Source organism: Phyllostomus discolor, chromosome X (genome assembly GCF_004126475.2).
Source record: "Phyllostomus discolor isolate MPI-MPIP mPhyDis1 chromosome X, mPhyDis1.pri.v3, whole genome shotgun sequence".
Lineage (NCBI taxonomy): Eukaryota > Metazoa > Chordata > Mammalia > Chiroptera > Phyllostomidae > Phyllostomus > Phyllostomus discolor.
In genome coordinates, this window is record NC_050198.1 from 55,382,448 (window position 1) to 55,403,173 (window position 20,726).

The 20,726-nt window shown below is 42.8% G+C and overlaps 1 protein-coding gene across 5 annotated transcripts in view; it reads right to left on the reverse strand.

Moving 5' to 3' along the window:
• Positions 1-20,726, reverse strand: part of FRMPD3 (FERM and PDZ domain containing 3) — a 116,494-nt gene that overhangs the window by 36,485 nt on the left and 59,283 nt on the right. For 2 of the 5 annotated variants that reach the window (XM_036017126.1, XM_028522987.2), the window contains exons 5-9: positions 19,431-19,476; positions 10,538-10,642; positions 6,258-6,365; positions 3,381-3,512; positions 1,806-1,925 (exon numbers count right to left, since the gene is read on the reverse strand). In XM_036017126.1, coding sequence (XP_035873019.1) covers positions 1,806-1,925; positions 3,381-3,512; positions 6,258-6,365; positions 10,538-10,642; positions 19,431-19,476 — 511 coding nt within the window. Of the gene's footprint in view, positions 1-1,805; positions 1,926-3,380; positions 3,513-6,257; positions 6,366-9,359; positions 9,430-10,102; positions 10,228-10,537; positions 10,643-19,430; positions 19,477-20,726 lie in introns of those variants that run through there. The other 3 variants (XM_036017127.1, XM_036017125.1, XM_036017128.1) reach the window with 3 other exon arrangements.

Consider the following 20,726-nt stretch of genomic DNA (forward strand, 5'->3'; position numbering starts at 1 on the left):
CAAAATATTTGAACGAAGATGATTCCCAGAGGCTTGAATGAAAAAATATAGGGCAAATAAACTGAGAACTAAACTTATAAAATTCATAGAAGAACCACAACTGAGTCAAAGTACTGGTAAAGAAACCCAAGGCTGTTTGAAAAATGTCCCTAACATTTTAGGTTGTCAGAAGGGGCAGCAAGGACAACCATGATGTCTTATACCACAACTCCATAAGACATCATTAGAGATGAGTTTTGAGGGTTTCTGTCCCCTCTTATCAAGCACTCTGTATATCTTATGGGCACCTGAAACTCAGCATATTCCAAAATGAGCTCATCTTTTCCTCAAACTCATTCCACTACCTAACTTGGGAAATAATACCACCTCTACCACTTAGCAACTCAAAGCTCATCAATTCTATCTTTTAAATATCTCTTGCACCATACCCCACCTCCTCCATTGCTGCCCTGATTCCAACCCCCATTATTTCTTCTATGGATCACTGGGATGATTCCCTACCTGGTGTACTTCCTTAGCATGATGAGTTCTTTCAAAATTACTCATCTGGCCAGTTTATTTTCCTTTCAACACTTCTGTGTCCCCACCCTACAACAGGATTTCTTTAGGTGCACGCTAGAATCACATGAGGAATTTAGAAAATGTAAATGTTTGGACCTGATTCCCATAGATTTTGATTTATTTGGTCTTGGGTAGGGAAAAACATTTTTCTCAAAGCTTCCAAGATCATTCTAATGTGCAGCTAGAGTTAAGACCCATTGCCCTGAAACAGTGGTTTTCAAACTCCATTGGACATCAAAGTCCCTTAGAAGTCTTGTTAAAACAGGTTGCTGGGCCCAAACGCCAGGGTTTCTGATTCAGTAGGACTAGACTAGGGCTCAAGAATTTGCATTTCTAACAAGTTCCTGGTTAATGCTTCTGCTGCTGGTCCAGGGACCACACTTTGAGAAACACTACCCTAAAGCATTTTAAAGCCTATGCTTCCATGACCTATAAAGCCTTTCACCATCTGCTTCCTGTTTCTCCCATTTCATTTCTTACAACTCCTTACTTCACATTCTGCACTCCAGCTGTAATAAATTACTCACAGCTCTTGCATCATGCTGTGCTGTTTCATGCCACCAAGCCTTTGCAGATGTAAGTCCCATTGTGTAGAATGTGCCCCCTGCACTCCAACTCTGCACACAGCAAACATCCACTCATCCTTCAAGGCTAAGAGCATGCACACATCACCTCCTCTGTGAAGCCTTCATGATCCTTTCCCATGAAGAGCTGGCAAACTGCTTCCTGGATGCTGCTACTGGCATCACACCCTGCTACATGATTTTATATTTACTTATAAATATAAATACACATATCTCTGAGCTCTAGCAAGTAAGACATTTCTTTGTTCATTTTGATTACTAGCACTGAGCACAGGGCCTGGCCCAGAGTAAATGTCTCTAGGTGAACTAAATTGGGAATCATCTCCTTACTGGAGCTAGGTACTGGGGGTTGGGAACCCCTGTATACCTAAACAGGCTTGTTAAACCTTGGGATTCTGTGATGGTACCGCAGTTATTGGTGTTGCTTGCTCCTGAAAATTGATGAGATCTGTGTAAACAAACAACAGGACTTTGAGACACAACCAGCTTAGGTCACCAGGCCAATCAACTTGGCCATGTTCTACAATGGTAGCTGAAAAGGAAAGGGCCTTCATGGCTACCTGGAGGTTGGAAAAACTTATATAGTGACTTCATTGTGATGGCCCGCCTGCTTTTTTGTCCAATGGTCTGTCTCTCTGAGTATCTCAAATCAGACTCTACCTGGATGTACAGGTACTCAAAAGCAGCAGGATCCCGACGCAGCAGCTCCACAGGGTCTTTGGGAAAGAAGCTTATTCTGAAGAGGCATTTCATTCCATGATAGTGTGTCCGCTGCACCACCTGAATCCCAGGGATGAGAGGTGGGAGGCAAAGAGATCTGGGAATCAATGGCTATGCTAGTGGGAGCTAGCTTGGTGGCTCTTCAAGGTGGGGCTTTGGGCAGAGCAAGGGTGTTATCTCCTACCTGGCCAATTCCAATTACCCTTAAAGAAAAGTGATGAGGAGCCACCCTTCTTTTCTGCCTTACGACCCAAATGACTAGAATTTTCGAATCATTCATCCAGACCATGGCCTTTATCAACAACTGGATCTAAGCTCCCAGATACTAAGTCTGAAGAGAGGGCTCCTGGGAATTTCTGACTCTTTTCTTGCTGTGGGGCTAATTTCTTCACCTTGTGAAGGGGCCCAGACTCAAGCAGAGTAAGTTACTGATTAGAAGATAAACCAAAGATTTAAAATGCCATTTGGAGGCATAGATGAAACAAACAGGCAATATAAAATAGTAACTGCTGAAGCTGGCACTCAAAGAGGGCTGGGTAATAAAAATTCCCTATACAACTCCTTCTATTCTTATGACTATTTGATGTTTTTTTTTCAATAAAAAAGTTTAAAATCCCATTTGGAACAAGAGACCAATTGGGTTCAAAAGACCTCTTGAGGGTCAGGGAGGCATTTACGCTTCCCTCCAAGTATGACACCCACAACCTTCCCTTCATATGTGGGAACTTGTGAGTCCCTAGATTGCATTTGGCTGAAAGCTAAACTTGAAGAACTTTTCTCCTCCAAATCATTCCATTTTTTACATCTGATTCTGGCTTTTGTTTCACTTCCATTTAGCCAATGCTTTCCAACTGTTCTTCTCCAACTCCTTCCCTCCCTCTCTGGGAATATTGATTGGCCCTGGTTGCTTCTTTGGTTCTTCCTGGTGCTTAACTATTGGTGAAATACTATGCAGCCATCCTGGATTTCCCCAGCCTTTTTTTCCATATGACAAGAGCTCAGATGATAAGACACTGCCTCCTACTCTGTCTTGGAAGTTGATATGGGTAACATACTGCCCATCCTTGGCCCAAATCAGCCCATTCCCATTTGACACTTGTTCTGGCTTCACTGGTCTCACTAAGCTCCAATGCCTGACCCTTTCATTAATAGGCTTCAAGTGAAGGCCAAGTTTCCTCTCTGAGGCAGAAAAGTCTAGTAGGCACAGCTTCCAGGAGACAGGAGAGTTGTCAATGTTCTTCAACTCAGCATTCTGGGAGCCATGCAGTGAGTTGCCACCCCACGCTTTTCCCTTAGAGACCAGAACTAACAATCTACATGCCCTTTTTAAGTCACAAGGAACACTACCAAAAGCCCTCTGGAGGTGAGTAGTACAGACTTGGATTGAGAACTGTAACTTCTGGGAGCTGGCCAAATACATGATTATGAATTTTCCAGAAAGAGAGTGTCTGGGGTCCCCTTTTCTAGTAGAGGTAACATGCAAAGCTATCAAGCCAGGATAAAAGAGTAACTTACATAAGCCAGGGACTGCTTCTCCTGGAGAAGCAGGAACTTGTGGTTCTGTTCTGGCCCAGCATACTCAAGGACAAGAGCAAAGTGCTCAATGTACCTCAGGGAAAGACGGTCCTGTAATGTCACCATCACATCCTGTGGAAGAGAAAAGAGCCTTGAGAGGGAGCTCAATTCTAGCTCTAAGCTACTCTAAACACCAAACACGGGTGAGGGGGACTGACTATCAAGAAAGGTAGTCCTGGGGAGAAGGCTGAGGCTGGGAAAGTGGGCCAGCCAGAGATATTGGCCATTGTGGTGGTCTAGCCATTGTACTCCAGGATGAGGAGAGGGACACATGAGTGCTCTTTGGAGGTCTGGGTCCTGGGGAACACCAATGGTGCAGGGGGTGGAGAGAAGTGTTCTGTATTTGTACTGGCCAGGCATATAGCAAAAGAAAGTATAATTGCTGGCTCTCATTTCCTCCTTCACTTCTTCCTTTCAACAAATTATTTTCTGAGTGCTTACTAAATGTCAGGCACTGTGCTGTTCTTCCCTTACTTTCTCATGTAATAATATTCACTCTGGTTTGTCCCTCAACTCTTTATTTAGGAATTTTTTTAAAAAGCAAAGCTACAATTATATGATTAAAAAGTCGACTTTCTGGATTCAAAACCTCAATCGAATGACCTGAGTTACTGGCAAATGTTCACTTTTTATTGTAGCTGGCTTTTAGAGACAATCAATTTAGCAACTTGAAAAATGTGCTCACACATAGGAACTACATCATCCCGTCTTGTGTACAGTCATAAATCTGAATATTTCTGGGCTCTGTCTGCTCTGTTGCCCTACTTTTAATATTAGGGTGTCTGGAAACATATCTGTGGGAGTTAGCCAAATGTCAGTGTGAAACTTCTACCATCTATTTGCTGTTCAGCCCACACTGGACTCAGAGTGTGTGTTTGTGGAGTCAGCATCACTCAGCCCCGCAAAGGTTGGGAAGAAGCAGGCTTTGGATTATGAAGCTCCCTTACAGTCAGGGCTGCCAAAAAGCCCCTCAGTAACCATGAAAAAGACAGTGATGCATTCAAATGTTCAGCTGGAAATTGGTGGGTACTTGAGACTATCTCTTTGTATTATCCAAGTAGTAAGAGGTGCCAATGTTTCTGGAGCTTTGGCAGTAACAAATGAGGTTTTCTTTGCAGTTCAGCTGCATTGGGACTGTGGATGGCTAAGCTGGTGATTGCCAATTGGTGTTACAAATATAACAGCCCCTGAGCCATGTTGTCAATTCACTCAGGTTTCTCTGTGGGACAAGTGGCTTGGCAGCCTATCTAAGTTCCAATGAATAGCCAATGTACCTCCCCCTAAAGTCAGAGTGAGATCACAAGCCAGGGATCACTGTTGTCCTAGAAGGCCAGGGCTATCTGAAAGTCACAATGGTGGTGATGTTGTAAGGTGGGAGAACACTTGGAGAAGGTTCCAAGGGGAAAGAGAGGAGTAAAAGCTCCAGTATGGGGACATGAATCAACCCCAAGGAGGATTCTGACACAAAGAGATATCCACAACTGGGACATTTGGATACTCCTAGGTAACCTAGTTCTGGTTCAATGCTTCCCCCATAGGCTGACACATTCAATTGCCAAAGGACTATCCCAGAGCACACTAAGGAGTGTGTTTTGGTCCTAGGTCCCATGGGGGATCCCCCAGATCTGTGTCTTCCAAGGAAACTCTTGGTTCAATCAACACGGGGTAGGCTGAGCATTTTGCAAATAGGGTGCTACTGGCACTTTGGGCAGGATGATTCTCCATAATTCCGGGACTGTCCCACTCCCTACAGGGCACTTAGCATCTCTGATCCTGAGAGACTAAATGCCAGTAGCATACATGGGAATGACCCCCAATCACCTCAGATATTTCCAAAAGCTATCTGGAAGAGGGCAGTGCCAACCCTGGCTGAGAACAACTGGCAAGGTCAATTCAGAGCACCTATTAGGGAAAGTTTCCTGGCCCAGGGGTTTCTTGATTTATAGGGTTTTCTTAGTCTCTGCATGGGTACCTCAGAACACCTTTGAGCCAATGTGGGTTTTCTGGGAAGACACTGTAGCCACCCATCAGTCTAAGCAGCATTGGTTACATTGAAACATTCATTTTGGAAATGGCATTCTCTTTCTGGAGAGAGTTCAGAAGAAACAAGAGCAGAAATTTCTGTCCCAGAGTACAGTTGAAACTGGGTGTTAATTTTATCATTGTTTAACCTCCTCAGGACTGAGGAAATTGCTATAATTTTAGACACCTGGCTGAGCCATTAAGAATCAGTAATTGCTCTTCCTGTAAGAAGAACAGTCGAAGGGACTATTGTTGGACTTTTCAAATCTTGGTTCAGTGCTTAAGATCTGCTTATCATTTAAAAAGCAAGGCATGGCTAAGCTTATCTCCACAGAGATTGAGTTTGTTGATTTCTGTGTGTAAATTTGCATAGGTGTTAGTGTATCAATATGAATCACTTTTGCTCTTTAAGTGGTTTAATGATCTTCACATCCTTAGCTCCTGAGTCTTGAAGGAACCAGTGTAACACCAACACAAATCAGCTCACCAGTAGATGTGTGTGGACATGTGCATGTACACACATATACAGTTATGCATGCACATACACATGTCTGGCATGTACACAAACATTTACAATTACTAGCATACAGTTGGGCTTATAAATCCCCCCCCCACCCACCATCATCTGAGGACTGTGTTTTTACAGCCAGCTGCTCACAGCAGCAGGAGCTCAAAGGCTACTTTGTTCTGGCAGCAAACAGCTCTGTGCAGATTCAGAAAAACTAAACAGGGAACCAGCAGCTGTGTGTGCTCTGCAGAGGGCAATACTGACTTGATAGGAGACTCTGTAGGTACCTTAACAGTGGTCCGGCCATCAAATGTGAATGACTTGATCTGCCCATTTTCTAAGAAGACTTTCAGGACATTGGGGATGAGGAGAAGAGCTTCTTTCTTCATCATTTTCTGTGAATAGATAAGGAAAGTACAAAGAGAAGTTCTCATTTAGAAGAAGGAAAGAAGCCAGAGCAGGAGTTTAAAAAGAGAAAGGAGTGTGTGAAGGAGGCAAGGAGCCAAAGGTATGAAAGGACAAAGAGACAAGAAAGAGCAGATCACTAATAGTGTTGCATGGACACCAAAATCAGAAGTTGAACATTTGAGCCCTGGCTGGTGTAGCTCAGTGGGTTGGGTGTCATCCTACAAACCAGAATGTCACTGGTTTGATTCCTGGTCAGGATACATGCTTGGACTGTGGGTAAGGTCCCCGGTTGAGGGCCTGCAAGAGGCAACCAGCATCCAATGAATGTTTGTCTCTTTCTCCTTTCCTTCCCCTATCTCTAAATATAAATAAAATCTTTTTTTTTAAAGTTCACCATTTGATGCCACAGCATACTCACATTCTACTGTGGCTCAAAGTTCCACAGCTTAGGATGGTGGTTGACCCACAAAGGCTACCACATACTGAAGAGCTGATGGGATATCTCTTTAGGAGTCCACCTCACTCCTATCTCTTGACACCTCCCTTTCCACCAGGCCCTTCAAATACTGAGTTCACTTCCATATCCGTGTTTTTGCTCTACAGTTCCCCCTCCCCTGTGGCATCCTAGGTCCTGTCTGACCTGGCACCTGCCTACTTCCCCAGAGTCATGTCTTGCCATTCCAGGTACCCACGCTGCTCTTTCATGCCTCCATACCTCTGACAGCATTCAGGGACTGTCTCACTCCCTGCAGGACACTTAGCATCTCTGACCCTGAGACACTAAATGCCAATAACACAGCAAACCATGGGGATGACCAAAAAACTCTCAGACATTTCCAAAAGTTCTCTGAAAGTAGATACTACTGACCCTGATTGAGAACCACTGAAAAAGCCCATTTTTTGAATACCTGATTATTCTTTATCAAAAGTTTTCCTGGCCCAGACATTTCTTTACTTTATAGAGCAGTGCATGTTAAATTATCAATAAATATTTATAAAATAAAAATTGTGCCCTCTGTCTTTCTCTTTCCTTCCTCAGCAAACTCCTACTCATCCTTTAAAATCCAGCTTAAATATGTATTCTGGAAAACCTTGTCCAGTATCGTCATGTCTGGTGTTCTCATGTGTTCCAACAGCAACTTATACATACCTCTCTAAGTGCTCTTCTCATATTTTTGAAAAGCATTTGTCTTTCACAATTGAACAGTAAACTGAGAACAAAATAACCATGTTCTATTTAATCTTTGTAGTCACAACACTAAGTAGAGTCCCTGGCACACAGATGGTGCTCAATAAATTACTGCTGAATATATGAGCAGTAAGTGCTTGATATGTGCTTACTTGAATAATTAGACTCATCACAAGAATCCATCCATTTCCCAGGGCCAACGTCATCAGTTTTCCAGGAACTGAAAAACTGTATAAGATGGCCAGATTCCTTAATTCAGTGAATATTCATTGGGCCTCTACTATATGCCCTGCACTGTGCTAAGCCCCATGGGGGATATGAAGAAAAATAGAAGACCTGGGTTTAGTCTTACACTTGTGTTGTAGTGCCTTGGTTTGTGTGCATATGCACACACACATGCATTCATTAGAGAACCATTATAAAACCAAAATATACCAACAAGTGCCAAATTTTCCCAGATGAGGTAAATTGGATTTTTATTATTTTTTAAATATATTATTTATTTACTTTAGACAGAGGGGAAGGGAGGGAGAAAGAGAGAGAAACATCAATGTGTGGTTGTCTCTTACACGCCCCCAGCTGGGGGCCTGGCCTGCAACCCAGGCATGTGCCCTGACTGGGAATCTAACCAGTGGCCTTTTGGTTCCCAGGCCAGCACTCAATCAACTGAGCCACATCAGCCAGTGCTAGATTTTTATTTTGAAGGAGATGGTGGGGGTGGACTATTGGGAGGCCATAAGAGAACAGTTGAGATTTATGTACTGTCACAGACAAAGTATGAAAACATGAACAAATAAATCCTCCCAGGCTGGGATATAGTTGGCAGTGGTAGGGAGCCAGGAGTTAAGCCATGGTGGGAAGTGATGGGTTATAGAGTTGAAAATATGTGACTACCTGGTTCTCTCCCTGATCCTGAGATACCTTGCTCCTGCTAAGTCCAGAGGCTCAGATCCCCATGCTGATGACACTCAGTGGTGGCAGGTTTTATTTAGCATACTAGGTAGGACTCAGATAATTACTTAATTGATTTTGTTTAAAAATAGAATTGGGAAGGACCACCCACAGGATTTATTGTTTGCTCCAGCTGCTTAATAAAGCCCTGGAACATGAAGGGAAAGGGTTAATATATATGGACTCCCCCAGGTCCCAAGGTCCATACTGATGGCAGTAGGAGTGGTATGCTATTGTGACATCATATAATTTCCTGAGCACACCCAGAATGGGAAGACTGATGTCTGCCCTTCTTGCAGATAAGAGCCTCACACCACACCTAGTGGCCTGTCTGGCAATAACAAATAACCTGGGAGGGTCTAAGCTGCTCTGGAGTATTTGCATTCAGACTGGTCTAGAGTGGGGCTTGATTCTGCCTGTAGCTAGCTGAGACAGATGTATGGGGAAGCAAGTCATGGTAGAGGAAGGGAAGAATTTGGAAGGAAGACTGGAAGCAAGAGGAAGAGAAGGGAGAAAAAAAGGAGGGGAAGAAGGTAAGGGAGAGGAAGGGAGGGAGCTCTTTACTGAGTGACCTGGCCTTGGTTGACTACTCTATAATGCTGAGATTCAATAGGTTGCACCTGTCTGTACTTTACAAAATCAAGTCACATTTTCTCTGGATATTCAAGGTCTCAAGACATAACATCCTCTTAGTGACTTGGACCTCAGGGTTTGCTTCTTCCTGATCTGCAGTGACTCCATACTCATCCCTTTCCTCTCTCCTCACCAACCCCTGCCTCTCTTCAGCTTCTTCTCCTAGGACTGAAGTAAAGTCCAACCACCAATTATTCAGACAGCTTACCAGTGGGGACCTGTAGTTAGTCCCTTGGGCTTCATAGCCTTCCTCCAACAGGAATAAAGGAGGGCCTGAGCTGAGTTTGGGAAGGAGAGTCAGGCAAATGGAAATGAAAGACACTTGTGTCTTCTGTACCTTTTGAGTGCCTCTGCACCACTGATTTTCCCACTAAATCTGGGCCTACTAATGTCTCTCAACTGCAGCTGTGCCTCAGTACATAAGTGCTATGGGCCACCCAAAAGCCCAGCACATGACAGCCTGTAAAAGTACACAGGTGGCTGATAGCTCTGGCTATTCCTCTCCATTACCCAACCCCACCCTATCCCAGCCAGATATCACCAACAACTGCAGATTACTGGGGGACTCTGGTCATAATCCGTGATGGCTTACTACACATCTCTCTGCTCTCCACCGACCTACTCTTATTTGCTTATCTGGAGAAGACAGCTCAGCTCATATAAACCCCACATAGAAGTGAGAAAGACTGCAAGTGGACCATGACCTCCAAAACTGGCTAGTACATAGCATGAGCTGCCAAGCATCACCTGCCCCTTGAAACCATACCACTCAGTGGGGTATCCTATACTGTCCCCATCTGAACCACTCACCCTCCGACATCACCGAAATGTATCCAGTGGCAGAAAGCACATTTATTTCACATTCCTTTCAGTGCTGGGAGCATAGCAGGTGTCTAATAAAAAGCTTTGTGACTTAATAGAGTCTGTATCATTTCCCCTAGTCTGTTTCACCTTTCACCGCACAGTTCTCAGTGAAGATATGGAGTTGCAGGACCACTTCAGTGTGAAGATACCTCAATTTCATCAGCTGCTCTCTCTCTCTGGATCTTCAGAAAACCACTACTTCATTCCTGTTTCTATTAAGTAGCCAAAAGATATTTATAGAGCACTTGTTCTCAGCATAAGCTACTGTGCTAGAGATGAAATTTCTCAAAGCAACATGAGGATCTTGAGTGAATTAACATATTATTTCTCCCCACAATGCACATGGCCTCTCTGAATGATACACATTCCTCACTCGCTATCCACCCAGAACCTTGAGATATCCCCCTTTTAACCCTTTCGTAATGCCATCCACTCAGTTGAGCAACTGCCCCAGAATGAGACTTCGAAGGCAGAGTTGATTTTGGCCAAGGGCTGAGGAAAGAGAGTGGAAGATGCACTTACTGCATCTGTTTCTCCAACTGCCACCTGCTCGGAAAATCGGACCCTCGCAGGATTGGATCTCAGCTTGGCCTTCTTTGCAGCACTGATGAAGGCAGATTTGGGGGACTGGAAATAGAACAGAGAGCTAGTGAGTTCTTCATTCTTCAGAAAAACCTGACCGTTGCCACACCAGAGTTAAGATGTCTCAGGAAGGGTATACTTTCCCTTACTTATCAATAAGTCAATAAATAATTATTGATCCCCCACTAGGTACAAGGCAATTTGCTAAGTGCTTCCTTATACAGTGTGGGGCAAAAGTAGGTTTACAGTTGCAAGTATGCAAAACACAGTTTGTTTTTGTATTATCATTTCTTAATTACTGTATTAGAGTATTTTCCATATGAACAAACTATAAACCTACTTTTGCCTCACCCTGGGATTGGTGTGTTCTGAAAAAGCTGGGCATGAATCAAATTTGGGTAAACTGAATCTCATTATTAATGCTTTAGGTCTAAGGCAGTTTGCAAAAATTCTTTAATAATAACATACAGTGAATTGCTATGTATTTGGTCTTCTTAATGTGAGATAGACCTAAATGGTGGTTTTTATTGATCTTATTCATCTCATAGCTGTGCTCTGCCCCTAGGAAGGCAGCTTGTAGAAAATATTATTTTAGGTGTGGAGAAAGGGTGCCTAGCACTCCAAAATGATTTACCTACAATTTATACACTATTCAGGAACATAGATATTGGGGATTTACCCAGGTGTCCTGGTTTTCCAGTTCTGGGATGTCTACCACTTTGTTCATACTATTCCATATGAAATGCCCATAGAATCAGCTAGTATCTCTAGTTCTTGAAAATTGTCCCACAAATTCAGCAGGATACATGGTTAGCAAATGCTGAAACTAAGTCTTTCCTGGGTGCTCCTTGGATTGGAGGAAATACAGGAGTCATGTCTTCAGTTGCATTTATTCATTCATGTGGTAAATTTAGGGAGGGCCTTCTATGTGCTAAGAGCTGTACTATGTGATGAGGGATTCAGTGGTAAATAAGACAGATAAAACTCTCTGAACTCAAGGAACATCCATTCTAGCAGGGACAAGCATACAATGAACAAATATCATTTAGTAGCAAATAATGACTATGAGGACAAGCTTAACAGGGTAAGGCATACCACAAGAGAATGAGTGAGTGGGGGTGGAAGTAATGGGAGTGTTAGTTTAGACAGGATGGCCAGGGAAGACCCCTTTGAGAAGGTGACATTTAAGCAAAAACCTGAAAAAAGTAAGGGAGACACGCCATGAGGCTATCTGGACAAAGCCATCCAGCTAGAAAGAACAATAAAGGCTCTGATGGAAGTTGAAGTGGGGTATGTGAGAAACAGCAAGGGATCCTAGTGTGATGCAGCAGAATGATTGAGGGGTGGTGGTTCAGAGGGGTTGTGCTTACAGAGGCAGTGTGAGGCTTTGTCATGTAGGGCCTTGTAATCCATGGCAATAATTTTGGATTTTACTTTACTGGATGATTTTGAGTAGACAGGGTCTGACTTGCATTTTATTCATAAAAGGACTCCTCTGGCTGCTGTGTGGAAAATAGTATAGGAGTGTGATGCCAAAGCAGGAAGTCCAGTTATGAGTCTACCGCCAAAATACAGTTAAAATATGATGGCAGCTTGGGCTAGGATGGTAATAATGGAGATGATGAAAAGTGAGTGAATTCTTGATATATTCTGAAAATAGAACCAGGACAATATGTTGATAAATTGGATATAAGAGGTAGAAAAAAGAGAGGAGTCACAAGGAAAGACAGGGTTGTTATTTTCTGAGATGAGGGAGACTGGGGGAAATCAAGTTGGAGCTCCTTCAAACCACCTCCCCTACCAGCCTTGTCAGGAAGCCTTCAAGTCCTACAACCCAGAATTCCTTCATGTTAAGATCCTGAAGGTCTCTGCCATCTCAGAAGGCCATACATTAGCTATTTCCTGCCATTAATGCTGGGCTGAGATTCATTTATCAGATCAGCTACAGGAGGGCAGGGCCCTAAGATAAAGACATTACAGAAACAAATGTCCTCTTCAGGTCATGGGCCCTGGTCCCAGCTGTGTTCTCTTCCACAACCAGCAATCTCATTCCCCACATAGGGCAGATTGCAGAAAGCCACCTATTCAACCTAAGTCCAGCAAAACCTCAGTGGGTCTCAGTACTAGCTGCATGGTAGTACTGAGCTCTGAAGGAGCTTTTAAAATTTGATGCCCAAGCTCCACTCCAAACCAATTACATTGAATTCCTGGGGATGGGTCCCAGGTATCGGTATTTTTTAAAGCTTCCAATGATTTAAAAATGCAGCTAAGGTAGGAAACCACTGAACTAAAGGAACCTTGGGCATCTTATCCTGAGACACAGAGTCAATTTGTTGGCTGCAGATGATATACTACAACAACACCCAGCGCTGGAGATCATTGCAGCTTACAGTACTGATTGTTCGTTGGAGTTGAGAAATGCCTTTGTGTGTTACACATCTTAGTGCTCCAATCATGCAGGCTGTAGCAGGAACACAGAGAAGGGGCAAGAGAGAGAGAGAGAGATCTGTAGCTATGTTTAGGCAGCTCTGTTTGACTCCATGGACACCATAGACATGAGGCAAGCAAATTCTTTGTGCTACCTGAGAGATACCCTTTCTCTGTGATCATCTATCATGGGATGCCTTCGTGCGCAGTGTGGAAAGAGGCATCTCTAGAGAACTGAATGGGAAATGCTGCCCACCCTTCATTTCTACACAGGAAATGGAGGCCTGGGAAGGTGATATGGTTTGCTCAGAGTTATCAAAATAATTTCATAGTGGAGTTGAAACTAGAACCCAGATTTCCTGAGTCTTGGATTAGTGAATTGTTCCCCACAGCAGGCCAAAGCTGAAAGTCCATTCCTGATCTTTCATCCACTGGTTATAGTTCTACCTTGGTCCTATTGAATAGATTCAAATGTATGAAGAACTAAAACTGGTATCCTTTCATGTATTTACCTATATGGAAGGGGTAGCCTCCTTTCTATACTTATGAAAAAAGTCCAAGATTAGATCCTATCCTAGAGATATTACTAGAAACAAAAGATTCAGATATATGGGAACAAAATCATGAAGGAATAAGTGGAATTTCCAATATTTTCAGGGATTATAATCATTTTTGGTGTCTGTTATATATAACAGAACTATTTTCAGCTTGTTTGTGCCCCATTCCTCACTGACCCTTGCCCTTTTGGTCTCTAAGACTCCATCCTATTCTCACTATTCAGCCTCAATGGCTGATGGTGATTCACTCATTGCCAGTTGTTCTTTGCTACATTCACAGAGTCAAACCTAGCCCTATGCTTTGACACAGTGATAACTGCCTTGCTGTGTGGATACAAGGGGCTCTCAAAGGTTATCCTGTCTCCAAAGCATGTTCAAAGCTCAGCTATGGAGCCTAAAGTTCCTAACACTGAGATCACTCATTTGCATTAAAATATTGAGGATTGGGAAGGCCCTGGCCAAACTACAAATGTGGTATGAGGGAGGAGTAATGAACACAGTTCAGGGGCTCAGGGGATCAGGAGCTCAGGGGCTCATGGGCCAGCAGACTATGGGCATATGTAGGCCAAATCCTGCATACCACCTGTCTTTTTATAAATAAAGCTTTATTGGAACACAGCCATGCCCTTAATTTATATATTGCCAATGGCTGCTTTTGGGCTATCATGTATGGCTTACAAAGCTTAAAATAATGTGATCCTTTACAGAAAGTTTTCTGACCCCTGTACTAACTCATTAGTATACAGTCACATACTGTTTCTAAAACTTTCCTAATGACAAGAATCATTAGGGAATGCTTGTTAAAATACAGAGTCCTAAGCCTACACCAGACTTAAAAAGTCAGAATCCCTGAGGGGATGGGGCCCAGGAATTTACATTGTTGAAAATGCCCTAATCCACGAAGCATAGATTAATTGAGTATCTTAAAGATGAGACATCTGAGCTCTTCACTGACCCATTTTTCCTTCGAGCAGCTGGGAGCCTCATTTTGCAATAGCTGCCCTTTCTGGCTAAAATGAATTTTCAGTTGAAACATGGGACTAGAATTGCTAAAGGGCCACTGGGCCACTGCAAACCCCTTAAAAAATACGAAGCCAGCAGCTGGGTAGAATAAGCAATAGAGGACAGATCCTGTCTCTCCCTCAGAAGTGAATTCAGAAGCTGGTGATTCTTTGGTCATTTTAAAATTTGGTGGCTCTATTAGTACAGATTTTGGGGTTGTGTTCACTTATATATTAGCCAAAGTTGAGTATATGGCCAGACATTTTAGTGCATGATAAAGCCCTACTTTGATAACTATGAAAGAATTTTAAGAGGATGAAGCTCAGGTTCTTAAATGTTTGACAGCCTCCTGATTCTCTTTTCTGCTGGCTTGCTGTCTTTCTTACCTGAGCCTAATTATAAGCAATTCCCATAGCAAGCACTATGGGACCCTGAGATAATAAGGAGCTATCCTGGTGTCATGGGCCCACTAATAAAAGACCCAGGTGGTCTTCCTTCCTTGACTTGGAACTGCCTAGAGGTGAACATGTCCTCTCTCCAGCCTCCAAGGTCCCCCACAAGCCACACATGATCCCCATCTATTGCCTAGCCAGGTGGTTGTGCTCACAGCTCCCTGGACACACTGAGCTCTTCTGTGCCCACCTCATACTCTCTCTTCACCATCCCTGACTTCCATGGCCTCCAGTGTCCCTTTTGCTCAGATAAATGACATCTCTAAAGCCTGGCTCAAATTCTACATTGACCCTGAATCCTTCCCCAACTCCTCCATTCCCCTCCCTGGGTTTCCTATAGTACTCCTTGTTAATCCACATGACAATGGTGCTCACCTCCCCCACTAGGTTGTAGAAGAGATGACATTTTACATTACTATGTCTCTCCTAGCACCAAGCACAGAAAAAAGATAGCTGGTTGCTAGGTTAATAATGAATTACTTAATCAATTTGGCAAATACTTTTTGAGTACCTACCATCTTCCAAGCACTATACTCCAAGAAGCTCTGTGGAAAAACAATGCTTCTGCAGTGGTTCCTATTATTTTGGCAGGTTTTTTTGTTTTGTTTTGTTTTGTTTTGTTTTGTTTTTTTCTGCCAGGCAGCTCTAAGCAGAGAGTGGCTCTTTGGGTAAAAGCTAAGTTTTCAGAACCATCTGAAGGGACTGTCTGCTTGCTTTACCAGGGCCATTCTATGCAACAACCCAGTACTTCATCGATTTTAAAATATTTATTGAGGACATACTATGTGCCAAGGTCTAACAGTACCAAATTAATACATATTCAGTCAATAATGGTCATTCAAAGATTAGGAAACAGCCTTAAATACATATAGGCTTAATAAGTGGCTATCTATGCAGAATGATTTGAGTGGCCCTGAGAAAGGACCCCTGTGACTGCTCAATATATCCCAAAATGGTCTGCCATGGTATGCGTCCCTCCGTTAAAAAGAAAATGCCATGTGAAAGAGACTACATGTTTGACCAGTAGTTCATAATATGTACCTTGGCTATATATCAGAATCATTTGGGGAGCCTTTTCAAAAGACCAATATCTGGGCTCCATTCCCAAGGCTTCTAATTCACTTGGTCGGGGCTACAGCCCAAGTATTAATATTAGTAAGAGCTTCTTGGGGGGGTTCCATTGCATAGCCAGGGTTGAAAACCACTATATTAGACCATTATCAATCATAGAATGTAGGAGTGAGCTACCAGGAGCCTTAGACATTTTCTGATCCAATGTTTCCTAAATTCTACTGAGCATCAAGTTTACTTGTGGCTCTTAATTAAAAATAAGTCACTGGGCCACATTCGGGATCTATTGGGGGACTGTCTTCTGGAAGGAGTGGTAAGCTTGAACATAACAAGAGTTTGGTAAGAGGCAGCAGTCTCCATGTACCCATGAGATGCCAAGTACCTACCTTGGACACAGTACTATTAATATGTTTTGTGATATAGGGGCTATAATACTGAATATATGCTGGTGGTCTTCAGGAAGCTTTCACTATAGCTTTAGAGAGGAGATTCAGTTAATTTTTGTTCTTCATGGTGGTTATGGTCTAAAAAGTCACTTTGAAAACTGAACTAATAAATACTGAACAGTTCTTACTAGGGGAAAAGTGTATGTGTGTATCTTACATATATTACAATCTTAAATTCTAAAAACAACTCATCCTGTAGATTCTATTTCCTTTATTTTACCAAGAGAAAATGAGGTTCTGAAATGTTAAGTGATTCTCCTAAGGCCACCCCACTAAAGGGGTGAGAGTTGGGATTCAAATCCCATGCAACTATCACCACATCCAGTTTCTTGCAGTACATTGCACTGCCCCCTACCACCTCTATCCCCTGGAACACCTCTGTATGACTGCTGAAACAAGAAGACAGATTGTTGCCTAGTTTGACCTCAGCTAGGAATGTGTGCATTAAGAGACTCAATTTTTCATGCTCTGCATGTGTCTGCAAATGACTAGTAAAGCATTGTGAGTAGTACCGTATTTTGCTGTGCATGATGTGCACCCACAGTTTACTGCTACTCATGTATAATGCGCACCCTTATTTTTCCCCCAAAAGTTTGGGCAAAAAAGTGTGCACTATACAAGGCAAAATATGTTAATTTTGTGGTTACAAATACATTTTAGGAAATAGATGAATTTGCAAACATAGAATCTGTATAATGAGGATCAACTGTATATGTATGCAAGGTTGACATTCAGTCAGGAGGCACTGGTATGGCCATACCTATTGTAAAATATTGAGGGATTCTTTCACACTAATTGGTAAGTAGCCACTGCCCTAAGCTTCCTGGATACCACCTGACTTCTCCCCTGGGACCTATTTACAATTGATCAACTGAAGGGTTAACACCTGGTACAGTTAGGGGGCCTTCAAGGCTCTACTCCAGTGCCTATTGGCTTACATTCTGATAGGATGGCCCCTACTGTACAGGCTGCTAATTGTTTTGATTATCACCCCTGTGTGTATGTGTTCTCCCACATCTATGCTCAAAGAGTTTAGAGATCACAAGGCCAGGAATTAGAATTTAAGCTCTCTGAGGGAGGAACCATGTCTGTCCCATGCACTGCTATATTTCCTGTCTGGAAGAACACCTAGAACAGTAGGCATTCAGTAAAGGTTTGATGAATGAATGAATTAAAAGTTCTCACTGAGGTTAGTCAGGAATAGGTGTTTAGAAGACATGAGTCATATGCCAAGTCTTAAAGGAAACAGCCATCTATTAGAAGAGATATGGACTAAAACAAGGACAGAAGTCTGCAGGGCAGCAAGAACTAAGGAATGTACAAGGAGGAGAAGGAAAACAGCTTGGCCTTAGCAAAGAGGCTATGGAGTAGGACAGTGGGGGCATCAGAACTGGAGGCAAAGGGCGATGGCACTAGGATGACAGTTGAGACGGAGATAGGGGGAGTGTTTACCTTTTCATTCTGCAGCTAAGTTTGGACACTTTAGTTTAGGTTGCTGTGATGGCTAGCAGTTTGATTTCCTTCATTCCTTCAACAAATATTTATCAGGTGCCAACTCTGTCAGGTGCTACTCCAGACACTGGGGATATAGCAGTGAACAAAACAGTCTCTATCCTCATGGAACTGACATTCAAATGAGGGATGTATACAATAAATACATATAAATGTAATATTTCACAGGAATGTAAAATGTCACAGCCACTTTGGAAAATGGCATGGTAGTTTTCTTTGATAAACTACTCATTTAATATACTCCATATCTGAACAATAGTACTTTTGGGCATGTATCCCAGAGAAACAAAAACTTGGCCTGTGATATGCAGCCTGATTTGCACCTATGCCCTGTCCCTGGCCTTGCACGAAATGTCATCATTCTCTGGAAAATCTTTCCCTTCATCTTTGCCTGGGAAATCCTGCCCTATCCTTCAAGGTCTAGCTCAGGTGCATCCTCCTCTGTGAAGCCTCCCCTGCTTTCATGCTCCTCACCCCAACAGGTGATTCTCCTGTGGCTATAGGATGGGAGTGAAACTTCAGTGCTGGGGTGTAGGGGAGTGTTGTAGACACTGGGAAGGGACAACCAGACTGGAGGTGTAAGGAAGGCTCTGAGTTTTGCACATGGAATGTGTATACTTGAAGTTGTGCATTTGAGTTAAAATTACTATCAGGATATAATGTAGCAAAGGACACTGGGCCTTGTGAATCTAACTCTTAAGGAGAGGAGCCTGGGAATTTTCACTTTTAATAAGTAATCCTGATGACTATGTGATCAGGCAAATTTGGGAAACACTGTTCTAGTCTAAACCCTCAATTTATGGATGAAGAAACAGATTCAGAAAAGGAAACACCTTTTAACTGATCACACAGCCAATTAGTGATTGAACCAGGACACAGATCAACCTGTTTGTTGAACTGTACCTCCCCAGAAACTGTATGTTAAATTCCCCACATACAGTGGTGGGTCTCATACAATGCAGGCCATTTAGTAAATACCTGTATGAATGAATGAATAAGATTTCCACCCACTGCCTGCAAGGACTTTATGGGGGTTAAACACTGGACAGATAAATTTTGATGGGATACAGAAAAAAGATGTAGAAAATATCTCTGTAAAGTACCTCTGGAACTGTGAAGGTAGGCAGTTTAAGTGGGATAAAGTAGAGGGCATAGAGCACTGTATAGCCCTTTAAAATTCTCAAACCTTGGACATGAGAGTAGGTAAGACATTAAGAAGGTATGTTTTAAGTCTAGTCCTAATTCCTTGGATTACAAAATGTTGGTCCTAGTCTCTTCTCCCACCTTCTCTCTCATCACTATCACTTTCTTATATGGAGTCCTCTCATTTTAGGAAGAAGGGTAGATAGCAAAGAAGCTCACTCACCTGATGAGTGTGCAGAACTGTAAGAACAACGAATTCCTTAGTACTCCTAAAGAGAAAAGAGGGAACAGAAGAGTAGTGTATTATGCACTAAGTACTCATCTAGCACAAGAAGCAACACCAGAATTTCCCCCTGAGCTTCATTCAGGTATATGGATTAGGACAGAGGGCAATCTGAAGATCTGCATAGCTGCCTCACCTCCCATCATTTGTGGTAGCTGACATACACCATCCATATAGGTTCACACAGGTATCTGAAATGGTGTTATCATTATCCCTGAGGTTGTCATTTTTCAGGATTTTTAATAATCCTTCTCATATTCTCTCTGTAGAAATCCCCAAACCTTAGGAGTAATTTTATCTGCAGACTAGAAAATTCTCAAGAAAAACTAAAGGCCTGAATTATGAAATTCAAAGGGCACACACTCAGTCTTGAGAACCATGTACTATGATTATTGGCAATTTGATATTTAAGCAAGAGGGGGCACTCAAAGGAAAAACCCAAAGGAGATCGTTTGGTCACCATGACTCATACTCAACAGATTTGTTTTAATTGAAGGATCAAAAAACATGAGCCAGGGAGCCACAGATGGAAGCCAAGACTCTCCTGATAGCAAGTATTCAAAAGAATGAAGAAGTTGAAACTCTTCCAACATGAATTATGCCAATGATCAAACAGGCTGTGAGGTATGAACATTTTCTCCCAGGAATGCATAATCCTTTAAAATAACTAAAATTACTGGAAAGAGTTTGCCTTGAAGGAGCACCCCCTCTCATTGCTGGCCTTTTTCAAATGTTTCTGGGAATAAAGGTATCCCAGAAGGAGAGTGAAAATGCCCTTGATTCTGGTGACTCAAGAAAAGCCAAGCCCCCTGCTTAAAGACTGGAACATTATGCATATTCAGTGAGGCAAAATTCCAGGATGAATCAGTGCCAGGGTCTGGGAAGCTCCCAGGAGAAAGAAGGAGTTGTGTTCCAGGGAAAACACCACAGAAAAATCTGTCTCTTACAGAGAGCAGGAACATAATTATGTGATTTATTTGCTCCAGCCCCTGCCACATCTCCCCATTTCAAGTAGAAAAAAGCCAAAGTCCTTAATAGTGCCTACAACTCTCCCCCCTCCTTACCCCATTCCACACATTGGATTCTCTCCTGTTACCCAAATATGCCAGATACACTCCTGCCATGGTGCCTTGGCCCTGGGTCTTTCTTTCTCCAACATGCTCACCTCTTTCAAGACTTTCTTCAAATGTCACCTTCTCAATGAGCCTGACACTGGCCATGCATTCTGTACTCCTG